General features: G+C 46.7%; 1 protein-coding gene across 1 annotated transcript in view; it reads left to right on the top strand.

The window, feature by feature from the left end:
- inppl1a (inositol polyphosphate phosphatase-like 1a) overlaps positions 1-20000 on the top strand; it is a 58972-nt gene that overhangs the window by 5389 nt on the left and 33583 nt on the right. Inside the window, exon 2 of the mRNA XM_041876681.2 lies at positions 17507-17570. Coding sequence (XP_041732615.1) covers positions 17507-17570 — 64 coding nt within the window. The remainder of the gene's footprint in view (positions 1-17506; positions 17571-20000) is intronic.

Below are 20000 nucleotides of genomic sequence, written 5' to 3'. Positions count from 1 at the left end.
TCAGATCTCTAATGTTTAGGTGTAGCCCTGGGCTGCTGCAACATTTATGTCATGAGTTTTTGCTTGTGTTATCTTTGCTAAATAAATCCCGGAGGAAAATGCAAAGCCTGCATCAACCTCCCTTTGTAATCTTAACTTTTAATGGATGATGCGATGGAAGCTATCAAATCATTCAGAATAATTTTGGACATCCCAGAAAAGACGGTTGAAAGTTCCATATGTTCAGCAAGTAAAGCATCGTAACGTGCAATTACCTCTGCAAGCTCCTTGTAGTTGCCCTTGTTGGCGGAACTCTCCCTCTCGTCGTGTCCTCTAAAAACACAGTGGTGTTGATAAACTGCTTGATAACATCCCTGTTTCTTCTTACTTCCTCGTTGTGTTGCGCAGTTTTAATACGCGGACCTTCGTCGTGATCGATGCGGCTTTTTCCCAGAAGCTTGAATCTGATGTGGGCATTTATATGCTCCTTGCTTTTGTTTTGCCGTTTAGCTGAACGATCAATGTTCTTCAGGTCACTGTACCCCTCTTTCACCCAAGGCTCAGACTTTCCAAAAAGCAGGCAAGGCCAACAATAAAGGCGGCTTGATGAAAGGCTCCCTGTTAACCAGCTATACTGTTGATACCAGTTGGTATTGAAGGTCCTCACCTTTTCATCTGTCACACCCTGGCTCTGGGACTCATTATGTTGAGCCAGGGTGTGTTCATTTCTATGTGTGTATTTCTATGTTGGTGTTCATTCTAGTTTGTTGTATTCTATGTTTGCCTGAGTGACTCCCAATCAGAGGCAACGAGTGTCAGCTGTTGGCTGGTTGTCTCTGATTGGGAGCCATATTTAAACTGTATGTTTTCCCTTTGTGGTTGTGGGTTTTTGTTCCGTGTTCGGTCATTGATACCGTGGACGTCACGAGTCGTGTTTTGTTTTGTATTTTGATGCTTTAACTAATTAAAGTATGTTTGTTCATCACGCTGCGCCTTGGTCTACTCCTTACCTCGACCTTGACAGAAAAACCCACCATGCAACGACCAAGCAGCGTGTCCAGGGGCAGCTCTTGGGCTGGACATGGGAGGAAGCGCCGGGAGAAGAGACGGTGGAGGCGGGCCGTAGAGAGGAGCTACGGCGTGATCAGGGTCGTCGTCGGACGGTCGTGAGGCAACCCCAGAACATTTTTAGGGGGGGGCACACGGCATGGACGACGGGGCTGACGGGAGGAGAAAAAGGGGGCGGATCCAGAAGGCCACCAGGCCAGGGGTTCACCGCCCTGTACGCCCTGTGCAGATGCCTCACACAGAGTGTGTGAGGGTAGGCATTCAGCCAGGACGGGTGGTGGCCGCTCTTCACTCCAGGCCTCCTATCCGTCTCCACAGCCCGGTTCGGCCTGTCCCTGCTCCACGCACCAAGCCTACGGTGTGCGTCGCCAGCCCAGCCCGGCCTGTCTCTGCTCCACGCACCAAGCCTACGGTGTGCGTCGCCAGCCCAGTCCGGCCTGTCCCTGCTCCACGCACCAAGCCTACGGTGTGCGTCGACAGCCCAGCCCGGCCTGTTCCTGCTCCACGCACCAAGCCTACGGTGTGCGTCGCCAGCCCGACCCGGCCTGTTCCTGCCACTCGCACCAAACCTACGGTGCGCGTCGCCAGCCCGGTCCGGCCTGTTCCTGCCACCCGCACCAAGTCTACGGTGCGCGTCGCCAGCCCGACCCGGCCTGTTCCTGCCACTCGCACCAAACCTACGGTGCGCGTCGCCAGCCCGGTCCGGCCTGTTCCTGCCACCCGCACCAAGTCTACGGTGCGCGTCGCCAGCCCGACCCGGCCTGTTCCTGCCACCCGCACCAAGTCTACGGTGCGCGTCGCCAGCCCGACCCGGCCTGTTCCTGCCACTCGCACCAAACCTACGGTGCGCGTCGCCAGCCCGGTCCGGCCTGTTCCTGCCACCCGCACCAAGTCTACGGTGCGCGTCGCCAGCCCGACTCGGCCTGTTCCTGCCACCCGCACCAAGTCTACGGTGCGCGTCGCCAGCCCGACCCGGCCTGTTCCTGCCACTCGCACCAAACCTACGGTGCGCGTCGCCAGCCCGGTCCGGCCTGTTCCTGCCACCCGCACCAAGTCTACGGTGCGCGTCGCCAGCCCGACCCGGCCTGTTCCTGCCACTCGCACCAAACCTACGGTGCGCGTCGCCAGCCCGGTCCAGCCTGTTCCTGCCACTCGCACTAAGCCAGGGGTGCGAGAAGTCAGCCTGGTAAGGCCCGTCCCTCTTCCACGCACCAAGCCAGGGGTGCGAGTCGTCAGCCTGGTAAGGCCCGTCCCTCTTCCACGCGCCAAGCCAGGGGTGCGAGTCGTCAGCCTGGTAAGGCCCATTCCTCCTCCACGCACAAAGCCAGGGGTGCGAGTCGTCAGCCTGGTAAGGCCCGTTCCTCCTCCACGCACAAAGCCAGGGGTGCGAGTCGTCAGCCTGGTAAGGCCCGTTCCTCCTCCACGCACCAAGCCAGGGGTGCGAGTCGTCAGCCTGGTAAGGCCCATTCCTCCTCCACGCACAAAGCCAGGGGTGCGAGTCGTCAGCCTGGTAAGGCCCGTCCTCCTCCACGCACAAAGCCAGGCGAGTCGTCAGCCTGGTAAGGCCCGCCTCCTCCACGCACCAAGCCAGGGGTGCGAGTCGACAGCCTGGTAAGGATCGCTCCTGTTAAGTCCAGTCCTGCTCCAGCCGGCGGGGCCAGACTGGACCAGGGGCACTATGGGGGGGTGTATTGGAGGGTGGTGGTCAAGGCCGGAGCCAGAACCGCCGCCGAGGAGGTATGCCCGCCCAGCCCTCCCCTGGTTTGTTTAGTTGAGGCGCGGTCGCAGTCCGCGCCTTTAGGGGGTACTGTCACACCCTGGCTCTGGGACTCATTATGTTGAGCCAGGGTGTGTTCATTTCTATGTGTGTATTTCTATGTTGGTGTTCATTCTAGTTTGTTGTATTCTATGTTTGCCTGAGTGACTCCCAATCAGAGGCAACGAGTGTCAGCTGTTGGCTGGTTGTCTCTGATTGGGAGCCATATTTAAACTGTATGTTTTCCCTTTGTGGTTGTGGGTTTTTGTTCCGTGTTCGGTCATTGATACCGTGGACGTCACGAGTCGTGTTTTGTTTTGTATTTTGATGCTTTAACTAATTAAAGTATGTTTGTTCATCACGCTGCGCCTTGGTCTACTCCTTACCTCGACATTGACATCATCCTTCTTCATGAAACTGATCTCAGACAGAGGTCGACCCTCGCTTTTAATTCGCACCTTTTCTGTGTACCCCAGAGAATGAAAGGGTTCTTCAACAAAAAGTCCACAACATTTTCAGCAGCATTGGCCATTCTACCATTCTGGCAGAGAAAACTGCACACTCGTGCTGGTAGCTAGCTAGCTACGGAAGTTAGCAAGGCAAATTTTAAATAAATTGCACTAACTGGACACAAAAATAAAGTTCTAAAACCAAGAAAACAATTTATAATATGCCTCCGTCTCCTGTAATTTGAAAAAACTAATTTGAATTGAATAATATCCAAAAAATGCTCAACTATCACTCTCTCATAATTTCTAACCAACAATGTCACCAAGCTTCTCAACACATAGAACCCCCATAATGCTCTGTGGCTCAATCCCAATACAACACACTAGGTTCATTCTCTGATCCTAATTCTATGATTGGATGGACAACATGTCAGTTCATACTGCAAAAGCTTTGATTGGTTGGAGGACGTCCTCCAAGTGGTCATAATTACCATGTATGTCTATGAAAGGGGGTGAGGCCTACGAGCCTCCTAGGTTTTGTATTGAAGTCAATGTAGCCAGAGGAGGACGGAAGCTAGCTGTTCTCCGGCTACACCATGGTGCTACCCCAGACAGTGCTGTTGAAGTTACTGTAGACTTTCATTGCAAAACAGTGTATTTTAATCAATTATTTGGTGGCATATTAATATTTATTATAGTTTTATCTAAAAAGAAAAACTTTTTAAATGCTTCACTATTTTTATGAAATTTCACTGAGGAGGATGGTCCTCCCCTTCCTCCTCTGAGGAGCCTCCACTGTCCTCAGAGCACTAGGCCTACATAGCATATTTAAACACGCAGACAGGCCCACAAGGATTCAGAGTGTTACACACTGTTTGTGTGTGTGGAGCTAGGGTTTAGCAGCAAACATTCCTCACTAAAAACTCCTAGTGTGTGTGTGTGTGTGTGTGTGTGTGTGTGTGTGTGTGTGTGTGTGTGTGTGTGTGTGTGTGTGTGTGTGTGTGTGTGTACTACTTTGGAGATAAATAAAGGGTACAACTATGAGAGGGAGAGGTGAGTATTTTGAAATCATCTGTTGGTGTTGGTGTAAGAGAGGGATGGAGGAAAACAGAGAGGGATGGAGGAAAACAGAGAGAGGGATGGAGGCAAACAGAGAGAGAGATGGAGGCAAACAGAGAGGGATGGAGGCAAACAGAGAGAGAGATGGAGGCAAACAGAGAGAGAGATGGAGGAAAACAGAGAGAGGGATGGAGGAAAACAGAGAGAGGGATGGAGGAAAACAGAGAGAGGGATGGAGGAAAACAGAGAGAGGGATGGAGGCAAACAGAGAGAGGGATGGAGGAAAACAGAGAGGGGGATGGAGGCAAACAGAGAGAGGGATGGAGGAAAACAGAGAGGGGGATGGAGGCAAACAGAGAGAGAGATGGAGGCAAACAGAGAGAGGGATGGAGGAAAACAGAGAGGGGGATGGAGGCAAACAGAGAGAGAGATGGAGGCAAACAGAGAGAGGGATGGAGGAAAACAGAGAGGGGGATGGAGGCAAACAGAGAGAGAGATGGAGGCAAACAGAGAGAGGGATGGAGGAAAACAGAGAGGGGGATGGAGGCAAACAGAGAGAGAGATGGAGGCAAACAGAGAGAGAGATGGAGGAAAACAGAGAGGGGGATGGAGGCAAACAGAGAGAGAGAGATGGAGGCAAACAGAGAGAGAGATGGAGGAAAACAGAGAGGGGGATGGAGGCATAGTGCACTAAACACAGCACTATGTTTACCATAAACACACACATAGGGGGTGAAGCCTACTGTTTCCCACTCTTCTACCATATCTCTCTCTCTCTCAATCGCTCTCGCTCACTCTCTCCATATCTCTCTCTCCATATCTCTCTCTCTCTCTCTCAATCGCTCTCGCTCACTCTCTCCATATCTCTCTCTCCATATCTCTCTCTCTCTCTCTCTCTCATTCGCTCTCGCTCACTCTCTCTTATCTCTCTCTCCATATCTCTCTCTCTCTCAATCGCTCTCGCTCACTCTCTCCATATCTCTCTCCATATCTCTCTCTCTCTCTCTCATTCGCTCTCGCTCACTCTCTCTTATCTCTCTCTCCATATCTCTCGCTCTCTATTCAATTCAAAGGGCTTTATTGGCATGGGAAACATATGCTTACATTGCCAACGCAAGTGAAATAGATAATAAAAAGTTTCAAAGGAATAGAGACATTTCAAATGTCATAATGGCTATGTACAGTGTCGTAACGATGTGCAAATAGTTAGTCTCTGTTTCTCTGTCTCTCTCAATTAAATTTAAATTCAATTCAAAGGGCTTTATTGTCATGGGAAACATATGTTTACATTGCCAAAGCAAGTGAAATAGATAATAAACAAAAGGGAAATAAACAATCAGTAAACATCTCTCTCTCTCTCTCTCTCTTTGTATTCCTGGTATAGTTGAGTGTTCCTACAGGAACAATGGTATTTACCCCAAAGCAGGGTTCTACAGCAGCCTTCTGAGGTCAGAGCAGGAAGAGATCTCTGATGAACTCCTCTCCACACATACACACACACACACACACACACATACCATGGAGGATTGTGTGTGTTTCAAACATCTCAGCTTGGTTTGGAGTGTGAGTTCCTCTCTGGTTAATCTAAATAAAAACGCTAAAAACAGAACAGTTGGCCCAGCCTTGTGGCTCCACCTTACTGCTGTGTGTGTGTCTTGTTAGACCAGATCAAATAAAATGTTATTGGTCACATGCGCCGAGTACAATAGGTGTAGACTTTACAGTGAAATGCTTACTTATGAGCCCTTTCCCAACAATGCAGGGTAAAAAAAGTAAGACAAATATTTCCTAAATAAAAAGGAAATAGTATCACAATAAAAACAATAATGAGGCTATATACAGGAAGTACCAGTACCGAGTCAATGTGCAGGGGTACGAGGTAGTTGAGGTGATACAGTATGTACATGTGGGTAGGGGTAAAAGTGACTAGGCAATCAGGATATATAATAAACAGAGTAGCAGCAGCAAATGTGAAAGTGTGTCTGTTTGAGTGTGTGTGTGTGGCATTAATATGCGTGTGTGTGTGTGTGTGTGTGTGTGTGAGCGTATGTTGTGTGTGTGTGTGTGTGTTGGAGTGTCGGTCTAGTATGTGTGAGTGTGTGGGTAGAGTCTAGTGAGTGTACATCGAGTCATTTGATTAACTGTTCATCAGTCTTATGGCTTGGGTGTAGAAGCTGTTAAGAAGCCTTTTGGACCTAGACTTGGCGCTCCGGTACCGCTTGCCGTGCGGTAGCAGAGAGAACAGTCTATGACTTGGGTGGCTGAAGTCTTTTGACCATTTATAGGGCCTTCCTCTGACACCGCCCAGTTGGAATAGTCTGATTCAGATCAAAGTATTTGTGTTTTCTCTCTAAGTGTGTTATGTTTTAGTAGCATGGTCACTATGGTCACCAGATGTGTTTGTTCTTTATTTGTCAACAAACTGTAATGTGAAAAGAACTGGAGAGGTGGTAGCAGAAAACCTTTCCTGTAGACATCTAGCTATGGATAGCCTACTGCTTTACGCTCAGGGAGAGAAGACAGTACTGACATGTAGGCCTACACAGAGGTCTCTCTCTCTACTCTCTCTTCTTTCCTATCTCCCTCACAGATCTACAAGAGGAGAAACAGAGGTGGTGCTCTGAAGCTTGTCTAAAAGTTGTCTGAATGTTGTCTGGAGGCTGTGGAGTTTGTGCTTCTTCTGGCGGTCTGACATCAAGCTCTGCCCACTCAAGATGACAGATTTCAGTGTGTGTCTGTGTCTGTTAGGGATTTGAGGTGTTTTCTTCCCTCCTCTCGGCGATGTGTGTGTTAGAGAGAGATGGGGGAGATATTCCTCAGAGCACTAGGCCTACATAGCACATTTAAACACGCAGACAGGCCCACAAGGATTCAGTGTTACACACTGTTTGTGTGAGTGGAGCTAGGGTTTAGCAGCAAACATTCCTCACTAAAAACACCTAGTGTGTGTGTGTGTGTGTGTGTGTGTGTGTGTGTGTGTGTGTGTGTGTGTGTGTGTGTGTGTGTGTGTGTGTGTGTGTGTGTGTGTGTGTGTGTGTGTGTACGTGCGCTGGAGAGAAATAAAGGGTACAACCATGAGAGAGAGGGAGAGGTGGGTATTTTTCAAATAATCTGTTGGTGTTGGTGTATGAGAGGGATGGAGGAAAACAGAGAGGGATGGAGGAAAACAGAGAGAGGGATGGAGGAAAATGGAGGCATAGTGCACTAAAGACAGCACTGTGTTTACCTTAAGCACACACATCCAGAAAAGAGCTGTTAAATTCTACAACCACCTAAAAGGAAGCGATGCCCACACATTCCACCACAAAGCCCTCACCTACAGAGAGATTAACATAGAGAAGAGTCCCCTCAGCCAGCTGGTTCTGGGGCTCTGTTCACAAACACAAACAGACTCCACAGAGCCCCAGAACCAGCAGTCGCAAAAACCATCAAGCACTATGATGAAACTGGCTCTCATGAGGACCGCCACAGGAATGGAAGACCCAGAGTTACCTCTGCTGCAGAGGATAAGTTCATTAGAGTTACCAGCCTCAGAAATTGCAGCCCAAATAAATGCTTCACAGAGTTCAAGTAACAGACACATCTCAACATCAACTGTTCAGAGGAGACTGTGTGAATCAGGCCTTCATGGTCAAATTGCTGCAAAGAAACCACTACTAAAGGACACCAATAAGAAGAATAGACTTGCTTGGGCCAAGAAACACGAGCCATGGACATTAGACTGGTGGAAATGTGTCTTTTGGTCTGGGTGGCTGCTTTTCTGATGTATCAAATACTTATGTCATGCAATAAAATGCAAATTAATTACTTAAAAATCATACAATGTGATTTTCTGGATTTTTGTTTTAGATTCCGTCTCTCACAGTTGAAGTGTACCTATGATAAAAATTACAGACCTCTACATGCTTTGTAAGTAGGAAAACCTGCAAAATCGGCAGTGTATCAAATACTTGTTCTCCCCACTGTAAGTAGTAAAGACATTTTTACATTTACGTCATTTAGCAGAGCGACTTACAAATTGGTGCATTCAACTTAAGATAGCCAGTGGGACAGCCTTTTTTTATGGGGTGGGGGGGGTGGGGGGTAGAAGGATTACTGTTATACTATTCCAGTTATTCCTTAAAGAGGTAGGGTTTCAAGTATCTCCGAAAGGTGGTCAGTGACTCCGCTGTCCTGGCGTCGTGGGGGAGCTTGTTCCACCATTGGGGTGCCAGAGCAGCGAATAGCTTTGACTGGGCTGAGCGGGAACTGTGCTTCCGTAGAGGTAGGGGGGCTAGCAGGCCAGAGGTGGATGAACGTAGTGCCCTCGTTTGGGTGTAGGGTCTGATCAGAGCCTGAAGGTAAGGCGGTGCCGTTCCCCTCACAGCTCCGTAGGCAAGCACCATGGTCTTGTAGTAGATGCGAGCCTCAACTGGAAGCCAGTGGAGTTTGCGGAGGAGCGGGGTGACATGAGAGAACTTGGGAAGGCTGCAGCGTTCTGGATAAGTTGTAGGGGTTTAATGGCAAAGGCAGGGAGCCCAGCCAACAGCAAGTTGCAGTAATCCAGACGGCAGATGACAAGTGCATGGATTAGGACCTGTGCTGCTTTCTGTGTAAGGAAGGGTCATACTTTGCGAATGTTGTAAATCAAATCAAATCAAATTAAATGTTATTGGCCACATGCGCCGAATACAACAGGTGCAGACATTACAGTGAAATGCTTACTTACAGCCCTTAACCAACAGTGCATTTATTTTTTCATTAAAAAGTAAAATAAAACAACAACAAAAAAGTGTTGAGAAAAAAAGAGCAGAAGTAAAATAATATAACAGTATGGATGCTATATATACAGAGCATGAACCTGCAGGATCGGGTCACCGCTTTGATGTTAGAGGACAACGACAGGGTGTTGTCCAGGGTCACGCCAAGGTTCTTTGCACTCTGGGAGGAGGACACAATGGAGTTGTCAACCGTGATGGCGAGATCATGGAGCGGGCAGTCCTTCCCTGGGAAGAAGAGCAGCTCCGTCTTGCCGAGGTTCAGCTTGAGGTGGTGATCCGACATCCACACTGATATGTCTGCCAGACATGCAGAGATGCGATTCGCCACCTGGTTATCAGAAGGGGGAAAGGAGAAAATGAATTGTGTGTCGTCTGACATACTGACATAAAAAGGGTATCGTTAGAAAGGTTAACTTCTCCTCTATTACAGCAAAACATTTCTCAATGTGTTTCGGTGTCCATATGACAGATTCTGTTGGACCAAATGTTAAATTCAAATAGCGAGTTGAAACCTGTCATCAGAGAGGAATAAGTGATCTCTTATCTTTTGTTGTTTTGGGTGGCAGGGGAAGGGGCTTTGTGTGTGTGTGTGTGTGTGTGTGTGTAAACTAGGGCTGACCCCAATTAATCTGGGATTCATCCAATGGCATTGAGGAGTATACCACCTCTGTCACCGGCTTCATCAATAAGTGCATCGACGACGACGTCCCCACAGTGACCGTACGTACATATCCCAACCAGAAGCCATGGATTACAGGCAACATCCACACCGATCTAAAGGCTAGAGCTGCCGCTTTCAAAGAGCGGGACACTAATCTGGACGCTTATAAGAAATCCCGCTATGCCCTCAGACGAACCATCAAACAGCCAAAGCGTCAATACAGGACTAAGATTGAATCCTACTACACCGGCTCTTGACGCTCGTCGGATGTGGCAGGGCTTGCAAACTATTCCGGACTACAAAGGGAAACCCAGCCGCGAGCTGCCCAGTGACGCGAGCCTACCAGACGGGCTAAATGCCTTTTATGCTCGCTTCGAGGCAACCAACACTGAAGCATGCATGAGAGCACCAGCTGTTCTGGACGACTGTGTGATCACGCTCTCTGTAGCCGATGTGAGAAAGACCTTTAAACAGGTCAACATTCACAAGGGCCAGACGGATTACCAGGAAGTGTACTCAGAGCATGCGCGGACCAACTGGCAAGTGCCTTCATTAACATTTTCAACCTCTCCCTGACCGAGTCTGTAATACCTACATGTTTCAAGCAGACCACCATAGTCCCTGTGCCCAAGAAAGCAAAAATAACCTGCCTAAATGACTACCGCCCCGTAGCACTCACATTGGTAGCCATGAAGTGCTTTGAAAGGCTGGTCATGGCTCACATCAACACCATCATCCCGGAAACCCTAGACCCACTCCCATTCAAATACCGCCCCAACAGATCCACAAATGATGCAATCTCAATCGCACTCCACACTGCCCTTTCCCACCTGGACAAAAGGAAGACCTATGTGAGAATGCTGTTCATTGACTACAGCGTTCAATACCATAGTGCCCACAAAGCTCATTGCTAAGGACCCTGGAACTAAACACCTCCCTCTGCAACTGGATCATGGACTTCCTGACGGGCCGCCCCCAGGTGGTAAGGGTAGGCAACAACACATCTGCCAAACTGATCCTCAACATGGGGGCCCCTCAGGGGTGCGTTCTTAGTCCCCTCCTGTACTCCCTTTTCACCCACGACTACCATCACTAGAACATTAGAGGCTGCTGCTGCCTATTGAAATCACTGGCCACTTTAAGAAATGGAACACTAGTCACTTTAATAATGTTTACATATCTTGCACTACTCATCTCATATGTATATACTGCATTCTATTCTGTAATATTCTACTGTATCTTAGTCCATGCCGCTCTGTCATTGCTTGTCCATATATGTATATATTCTTAAATCCCATTCCTTACTAGTTTTGTGTGTATTGGGTATATGTTGTGAAATTGTTAGATATTACTGCACTGTCGGAGCTAGAAGCACAAGCATTTCGCTACACCCGCTATAACATCTGCTAAACACGTGTATGTGACAAATAAGATTTGATTTGATTTGATTTGACTGTGTGGCCAAGCACGACTCCAATACCATCATTAAGTTTGCTGACGACACAACGGTGGTAGGCCTGATCACAGACAACAATGGGAGGAGGTCAGAGACCTGGCAGTGTGGTGCCAGGACAACAACCTCTCCCTCAACGTGAGCAAGACAAAGGAGATGATCGTGGACTACAGGAGAAATTGATGATACAAATATTGGGGGGCTGTTTTGTTCGACTTCAGTGCGGCTTTTGACATTATTGATCATAGTCTGCTGCTGGAAAAACGTATGTGTTATGGCTTTACTCCACCTGCTATGTTGTGAATACAGAGTTACCTGTCTAACAGAACACAGAGGGTGTTCTTTAATGGAAACCTCGCCAACATAATCCAGGTAGAATCAGGAATTCCCCAGGGCAGCTGTCTAGGCCCATTACCTTTTTCAATCTTTACTAATGACATGCCACTAAATGCAAATACAAATAAAAACATTTCTGTAAAAAACCTGTTGGCGGTAGGTGGACAGGATTCAGCTGCCCTGCGTGCCGGGTAGGTGATGTGTTCCCATTTTGAACCATTTCATATGTCAGAAGGTACAAACTCTGCACTATAGGCCTACCACTGGCCAATCGGATGGCTCAGATTACCGTCTGCAGTAACATAGCAGGCGTAAAAGAAAGCTACAGCAAAGTTGATACTGTGAGATTTCTAAACTTTTAAAACCATGACTAGAGAGAGACTGTCAACGAAAACAGCAAAGAGCTGCTGTTTTTATGAGTGAGTTTGTGTTTAATTTTATACTGAGCACTGTCAACACTTTCTATTCAACTGTTTTATAAGCCATAAATTGCACATTCTCCCTACTTCCACTCGCGCCACAACCAGCTCTGCAACTGCAATGAGTGAGTAGGAAAGTGTATTGATAGGCTTGCGTTGTTATTATTAGCGGCTTGGGTCTGATCTATTACTGGTGTGATCATATAGCCTACCTCAAATGTCTGAGAAGAACAACAATGCATTGCAGGGCAACTCAATCAAAGCCAATATGCGGTGATAATGTTTTGGCCCTATAGCATACTGCACAAACCTCATTACTACAGTATTGTTTTTTAATAGGTTAATGTTGCATAGGCTTACGTTTTTTAAGTAATGTCAAAAAATTGTTTTACCTTAGATCTCGGCTTGCATTTTTTATCAAAGTGATCTCTATACAAAAACGGTTGCTGACCACTGCCATAGAGCAAGAGACTAAGCGCTAAAATCTATCCAAAATAAGCCCAATGCGTTTCTATGGGCTTATTTTGGACCTAAGCTTGTCAAATCAAATCAAATCAAATCAAATCAAATTTTATTGGTCACATGCGCCGAATACAACAGGTGCAGACATTACAGTGAAATGCTTACTTACAGCCCTTAACCAACAGTGCATTTATTTTAAACAAAAAAGTAAGAATAAAACAACAACAAAAAAAGTGTTGAGAAAAAAAAGAGCAGAAGTAAAATAAAGTGACAGTAGGGAGGCTATATATACAGGGGGGTACCGTTGCAGAGTCAATGTGCGGGGGCACCGGCTAGTTGAGGTAGTTGAGGTAGTATGTACATGTGGGTAGAGTTAAAGTGACTATGCATAAATACTTAACAGAGTAGCAGCAGCTACTGCCTTTCCGCCTTTGGGACAACAACTCCCATTGTTAGGGCGGAGACATGAGCATCTCGTCATTATATACAGATCCCTGGTGTAAATGGGAAGGTGCACAGAAGGAGTGAGGAAGACGAGACCAAAAAGACAACATAAGAACAAGCGGACACAAACGCTCATAAAACCTACAAATACAAAAAAACGTGATTCTTGCGATACAGGCATTTGGAATATCGTGCAAAAACATACATTCGAATTAATGAAATTAATTCAATATATCCCCCAGCCCTAAGATTTGTAGTTGATCATGCATGTGTTTTTGCTGTTTGTTCATTGTTATAGAGCTGTAAAGATTTGAGAGATGGTTTACCATACATCCCCATTTTGGAGAGGTAGGCTAGCTCTTCGTGTTGTTGTTGGTTTAGTGTTTTCCAATTTTCCCAGAAGTGGTAAGATTCTATGGATTCTTCAATTACATTGAGCTGATTTATGACGTGCTGTTCCTTCTTTTTTCTTAGTGTATTTCTGTGCTGTTTTAGTGTTTCACCATAGTGAAGGCGTAGGCTCAGGTTTTCTGTGTTTTTGGTTGAATATGTTTATACATTTCTTTCTTAGGGTTTTGCATTCTTCATCAAACCATTTGTCATTGCTGTTAATTTTCTTAGATTGTCTGCTTGACATTTTTAGATTTGATAGGGAAGGCTTTCTACTGCCAAGTTTACACCTTCACTATTGCAGTGAAACCTTTTGTCCAGGAAGTTGTCTAAAAGGGTTTGGATTTGTTGTTGCCCAATTGTTTTTTGGTAGGTTTCTACACTACTTTCCTTCCATCTATATATCATTTCTTAATAGTATGCAGTTTGTTCGGGTTTGATGCCTCATGATTGAGTGTTGCTCTGTTCAAGGAGGCTGTGATTTTGCTGTGATCTGATAGTGGTGTCAGTGGGCTGACTGTGAATGGTCTGAGAGACTGGGTTGAGGTCAGTGTAATCTACAGTACTACTGCCAAGTAATGCACTGTAGGTGTACCTACCATAGGAGTCCCCTCGAAGCCTACCAATGACTATGTACAGACCCAGCATGCAACAGAGCTGCAAGAGTTGTGACCCATTTTTGTTGGTTGGTTTGGTGTAGTTGTGTGTAGGGGAATGTCGGGTTCTTGTCCAGTTCTGGTGTTCAGGTCACCACAGACTAGTATGTGGCCTTGGCCCTGGGTTGATCTCCCCCTCTAGGCTGGAGAAACTGTCTTCAGTATGGGGATTCTATAGGGGGATATAGGTAGCACACACATGCCATTTCTCTCTGTTGAGATAATTTCTTTAGAATTTCTAGCCAAATGTAGAATGTTCCTGTTTTGATTAATTTAATGGAGTTGGTTCAGTATGATCTATGTCAAATTAGCATACCCCCTGAGTCTCTTCCCTGTTTCACACCTGGTAGTTTGGTGGATGGGACTACCAGCTCTCTGTAACCTAGTATTTTCGTGGTAGCAGGGTGGAGATAACCACTTGTGCGTTGAGGAAAGTGGTAGAAGCTTTTTCTATCACTCCCTTGAGTGCTGTGGACACCCTTTCCTGCTGTGTTCTCAGGTCATTTGTGCCTGTGTGTATTATTATGTGACTGGGTGAACATAGTTGGTCCTCAGATAGCAGGTCTAGGGCGCGCTGGGTGTTTGGGCACCAGAGTTTAACCACTGTGTGTCTGGGGGGGGGGGACGGACGGACGGACGACGACTCTCCTCTTGGGGTTGCTCATCTGTGGGGGTGTGGACCGACTCACTTGGGGTGGGGGAGTCATCACCAAGAGAGAGCTTACATCTCTTTTATTCTGTAAAAGTCCTGTTTTTGAAGTTATAGCCCTGTGCAATGCCAGGGGATGGTCTGTGTGGAAAATTAAGTTGCTTATGTTCCCAGTCTTGTAACAGTCCGCAAATAGCGTATCTGGATTGTCCCTGAGGAGCTTCTGTTTGTACTCTTTTCATGCAGTGTAATTTTTTTTTTTTTTCTGAGGGGAGCTGTACTATGATAGGCTCTGCACAGGGGTGTAAGGAAGCCATGGGGCAGAGGGCCTCAGAAGCCTCTGTATTCAGGTGGGGGAGGTTGTGATTCTCGGTTCACAGGGGTTAAAAGGTTTCCTTCTGCATGGTTCGGTTCGGCTGTGCTAACATACTCGCTTGAAAAACTAGAATAAAGCGGCAATAGTACTGTTTGTCCATCTTTAGACACCGTAGCCAGTATACACTTCCTCAAAATAGTCAGAATTAATCTAAGATCACTCAAGCAATCTGTCATTAATTTGTGCGTTTTTGCCAAGGAGATCTTAGTTTCGCAATTTTACATATAACTGAGATGTTTGGCGCAGTATTTCTTAAGTGAAAGATGTGCATGAAAACTAGTCATCTGTCGTTGAATGACAATAAACCCTTAATTGAAGAATCCCTACTTTTGACCAATCATCGATGAAAGGTTCCTCGAGAAATGTTTTTGTGTGCATCAACAGCCGAAAAAACACTTGCCGAAGGCCAAAACAAACCAAAACATCACAAAATCTCGTCATAATATATGCACGAACTGTTCTGAACTTTTTCGGATAGGAAGCATGCGGTCGCCTTAAGGAAACTATGGGTGGGTAAGGTTGTGATTCTCTGTTGCCATTGTTCGGTTCAAGGGCTTTCACACCTCTCACTTCACACTTCAGTGCTAATTGAAGTTGCAGCCGGGTCTGTTCTCTCCTAGCAGGCTTGGTAGAACTGTAGTCCTAATTTATGATTCAGTCTTTATTAAGTAAAATATCTAGAGATTATTGTAATGCCTTTTTACTTCTTGGCTTTAGAAGTAGCTTCAGATTGAACATTACTCAGTTCCAGGTTGGATGGTATTTTCAGGTTTCGTGAGCTGTGCTTGTTCTGCTGGTTATTGGTTTGCTAAAAAGTTTTCTGGATAGTCCTGAATAGTCCTTGGTGGTAGGAGTCCTTCCATGTAATTTGGTACAAAATCCAGGTTGAACAGTCGTGGTCAAAAGTTTTGGTCTTCACAAAGTTCGCTGCTTCAGATGTTACTATTACATTTACATTTACGTCATTTAGCAGACGCTCTTATCCAGAGCCACTTACAAATTGGTGCATTCAACTTATGATAGCCAGTGGGACAACCACTTTTTATTTTATAGGGGGGTGGGGGAGGGGGGGGGGGGGGTAGAAGGATTACTTTTCCAGGTATTCCTTAAAGAGGTAGGGTTTCAAGTGTCTCCAGAAGGTGGTCAGTGACTCTGCTGTCCTGGTGTCGTGGGGGAGCTTGTTCCACCATTGGGGTGCCAGAGCAGCGAATAGCTTTGACTGGGCTGAGCGGGAACTGTGCTTCCGTAGAGGTATGGGGGCTAGCAGGCCAGAGGTGGATGAACGTAGTGCCCTCGTTTGGGTGTAGGGTCTGATCAGAGCCTGCCTACGTTCCCCTCACAGCTCCGTAGGCAAGCACCATGGTCTTGTAGTAGATGCGAGCCTCAACTGGAAGCCAGTGGAGTGTGCGGAGGAGCGGGGTGACATGAGAGAACTTGGGAAGGTTGAACACCAGACGGGCTGCAGCGTTCTGGATAAGTTGTAGGGGTTTAATGGCACAGGCAGGGAGCCCAGCCAACAGCGAGTTGCAGTAATCCAGACGGGAGATGACAAGTGCCTGGATTAGGACCTGTGCCGCTTTCTGTGTAAGGTAGGGTCATACTCTGCGAATGTTGTAGAGCATGAACCTGCAGGATCAGGTCACCACTTTGATGTTAGCGGAGAACGACAGGGTGTTGTCCAGGGTCACGCCAAGGTTCTTTGCACTCTGGGAGGAGGACACAATGGAATTGTCAACCGTGATGGCGAGATCATGGGGCGGGCAGTCCTTCCCCGGGAGGAAGAGCAGCTCCGTCTTGCCGAGGTTCAGCTTGAGGTGGTGATCCGACATCCACACTGGTATGTCTGCCAGACATGCAGAGATGCGATTCGCCACCTGGTTATCAGAAGGGGGAAAGGAGAATATTAATTGTGTGTCGTCTGCGTAGCAATGATAGGGGAGACCATGTGAGGATATGACAGAGCCAAGTGACTTGGTGTATAGAGAGAATAGGAGAGGGCCTAGAACTGAGCCCTGGGGGACACCAGTGGTGAGAGCATGTGGTGCGGAGACAGATTCTCGCCACGCCACCTGGTAGGAGCGACCTGTCAGGTAGGACGCAATCCAAAAGTGAGCAGCGCCGGAGATGCCCAACTCGGAGAGGGTGGAGAGGAGGATCTGATGGTTCACAGTATCAAAGGCACATCGTATGCAAACTGAGTGGCAAACTGGGATGTTGTGCATAGACAACACTGCAGCACAGACACTCACATGCACCTACATACACTACAGCAAACTTTGACTGACATATGTTTTCTACCTTTCCTTGGCCGTTGTGTGTGGGTGTGAGAGAGAGGTGAGTGTGAGATCTAGCAGCACTAATGCCTTGTTCACTGTGTTTGACAAACAGCAACAGGTTGAAACTCCCTCCAGATCCCCCGTGACACACACACACACTTTGCAGGGAATATGTAATTCCTGTGGTATCCATGAAAGTACTAATGTCCATCTCTAACTCCTCCCCCTCTCTCTCTCTTCTCTCCCTCCCACTATACTTCCCACTCTCTCTCTTCTTTCCCTCCCCCTCTCCCTCCCTCTCTTCTCTCTCTAGGTTCCAGAAGCATGTTCACACCTATAGGGTCCTACCAGATGAAGAGGGATTCTTGGCAGTCCAGGTACCACTATAAACCGCCCTCCATACATACACACACACCAGTGGGTGTGGGTGGGTCTTTTTCTATGCATACCTAGCACTATGGATGTAACTGTTAGTATGTACATGTATATCTGTGGAAAGCAGGCACTGTATGTATGTGTGTGTGTTTTGTAAGTTCACATGGATGTATTTTTACTAGTGTGTGTGTGTTTGTTGTGTGTTTGTGTGTACGGTATTGTATGTGTGTCTGGATCAGTAGCAACTGGCAGGCTCTGGTGCGTGTGTTGGCTCTGAGCTCACACACACACAGCGGTCTCTTTGTGCTCTGTGTCCAGCAGCTGGGGGAGTCACCAATCCCCCCCCCCCGCCCTAGCAACACACACACACACACACTCAAATACTGTAATACCTAACCCTAAATACACACCACTAATCCCCCTTCCACTACCCCTCCACTCCTGGTCCCTTGCCTGGAATCCACACTGATAGCTTTCGCAAATCATTTGATTTACCCAGTGCTTCAGTGAAATTAAACATCACTGAAACGGAGTGAATGTGGCTGCCGGGCTCCCCACCCGTTCACAGCTGAGGGCCTCTTGGTATTACAGCTTACGCTGCTGTAAACCCTCCACCCACAAATATCAATGAACAGAAAGTGATTGTGCCCACTTTCAGATGCTCCGAGCTGCCGCACCAAGACCAATATACTACATGCCTACCTACCTACAGTTGAAGTCGGAAGTTTACATACACCTTAGCCAAATACATTTAAACTCAGTTTTTCACAATTCCTGACATTTAATCATAGTAAAAATGCCCTGTCTTAGGTCAGTTAGGATCACCACTTTATTTTAAGAATGTGAAATGTCAGAATAATAGTAGAGAGAATTATTTATTTCAGCTTTTATTTCTTTAATCACATTCCCAGTGGGTCAGAAGTTTACATACACTCAATTAGTATTTGGTAGCATTGCCTTTAAATTGTTTAACTTGGGTCAAACGTTTCGGGTAGCCTTCCACAAGCTTCCCACAATAAGTTGGGTGAATTTTGGCCCATTCCTCCTGACAGAGCTGGTGTAACTGAGTCAGGTTTGTAGGCCTCCTTGCTCGCACACGCTTTTTCAGTTCTGCCCACACATTTTCTATAGGATTGAGGTCAGGGCTTTGTGATGGCCACTCCAATACCTTGACTTTGTTGTCCTTAAGCCATTTTGCCACAAGTTTGGAAGTATGCTTGGGGTCATTGTCCATTTGGAAGACCCATTTGCGACCAAGTTTTAACTTCCTGACTGATGTCTTGAGATGTTGCTTCAATATATCCACTTACTTGTCCTTCCTCATGATGCCATCTATTTTCTGAAGTGCACCAGTCCCTCCTGCAGCAAAGCAGCCCACAGCATGATGCTGCCACCCCATGCTTCACGGTTGGGATGGTGTTGTTCGGCTTGCAAGCCACCCCCTTTTTCCTCCAAACATAACGATGGTCATTATGACCAAACAGTTCTATTTTTGTTTCATCAGACCTTTCTCCAAAAAGTATGATCTTTGTCCCCATGTGCAGTTGCAAACCGTAGTCTGGCTTTTTTATGGCGGTTTTGGAGCAGTGGCTTCTTCCTTGCTGAGCGGCCTTTCAGGTTATGTCGATATAGGACTCGTTTTACTGTGGATATAGAAACTTTTGTACCTGTTTCCTCCAGCATCTTCACAAGGAGAAGGTAGGCCTTGAAATACATCCACAGGTACACCTCCAATTGACTCAAATGATGTCAATTAGCCTACCAGAAGCTTCTAAAGCCATGACATCATTTTCTGGAATTTTCCAAGCTGTTTAAAGGCACAGTCAACTTAGTGTATGTAAACTTCTGACCCACTGGAATTGTGATACAGTGAATTATAAGTGAATCTGTCTGTAAACAATTGTTGGAAAAATTACTTGTGTCATGCACAAAGTAGATGTCCTAACCGACTTGCCAAAACAATAGTTTGTTAACAAGAAATTTGTGGAGTGGTTGAAAAACGAGTTTTAATGACTCCAACCTAAGAGTATGTAAACTTCCGACTTCAGCTGTACCTACCTACCTACCTACCTACCTACCTACCTACCTACCTACCTACCTACCTACCTACCTACCTACCAATATATTACCTAGCAATCTCCTACCTACCTACCAATATACTACCTACCTACCTACCTACCTACCAATATATTACCTAGCAATCTCCTACCTACCTACCAATATACTACCTACCTACCTACCTACCTACCAATATAATACGTACCTACCTACCTAACAATATACTACCTACCTACCTACCAATATACTACGTACCTACCTACCTACTACCTACCAACCAATCTACTACCTACCTACCTACCTACCTACCTACCTACCAATCTAATAACTACCTACCTACCTACCAATATACTACCTAGCAATCTCCTACCTAC

The sequence above is a fragment of the Coregonus clupeaformis genome, chromosome 5 (assembly GCF_020615455.1).
Source record: "Coregonus clupeaformis isolate EN_2021a chromosome 5, ASM2061545v1, whole genome shotgun sequence".
Taxonomy (NCBI): domain Eukaryota; kingdom Metazoa; phylum Chordata; class Actinopteri; order Salmoniformes; family Salmonidae; genus Coregonus; species Coregonus clupeaformis.
Note: the sequence above shows the minus strand (reverse complement) of the source record. Positions and strands in the feature narration are given on the sequence as shown.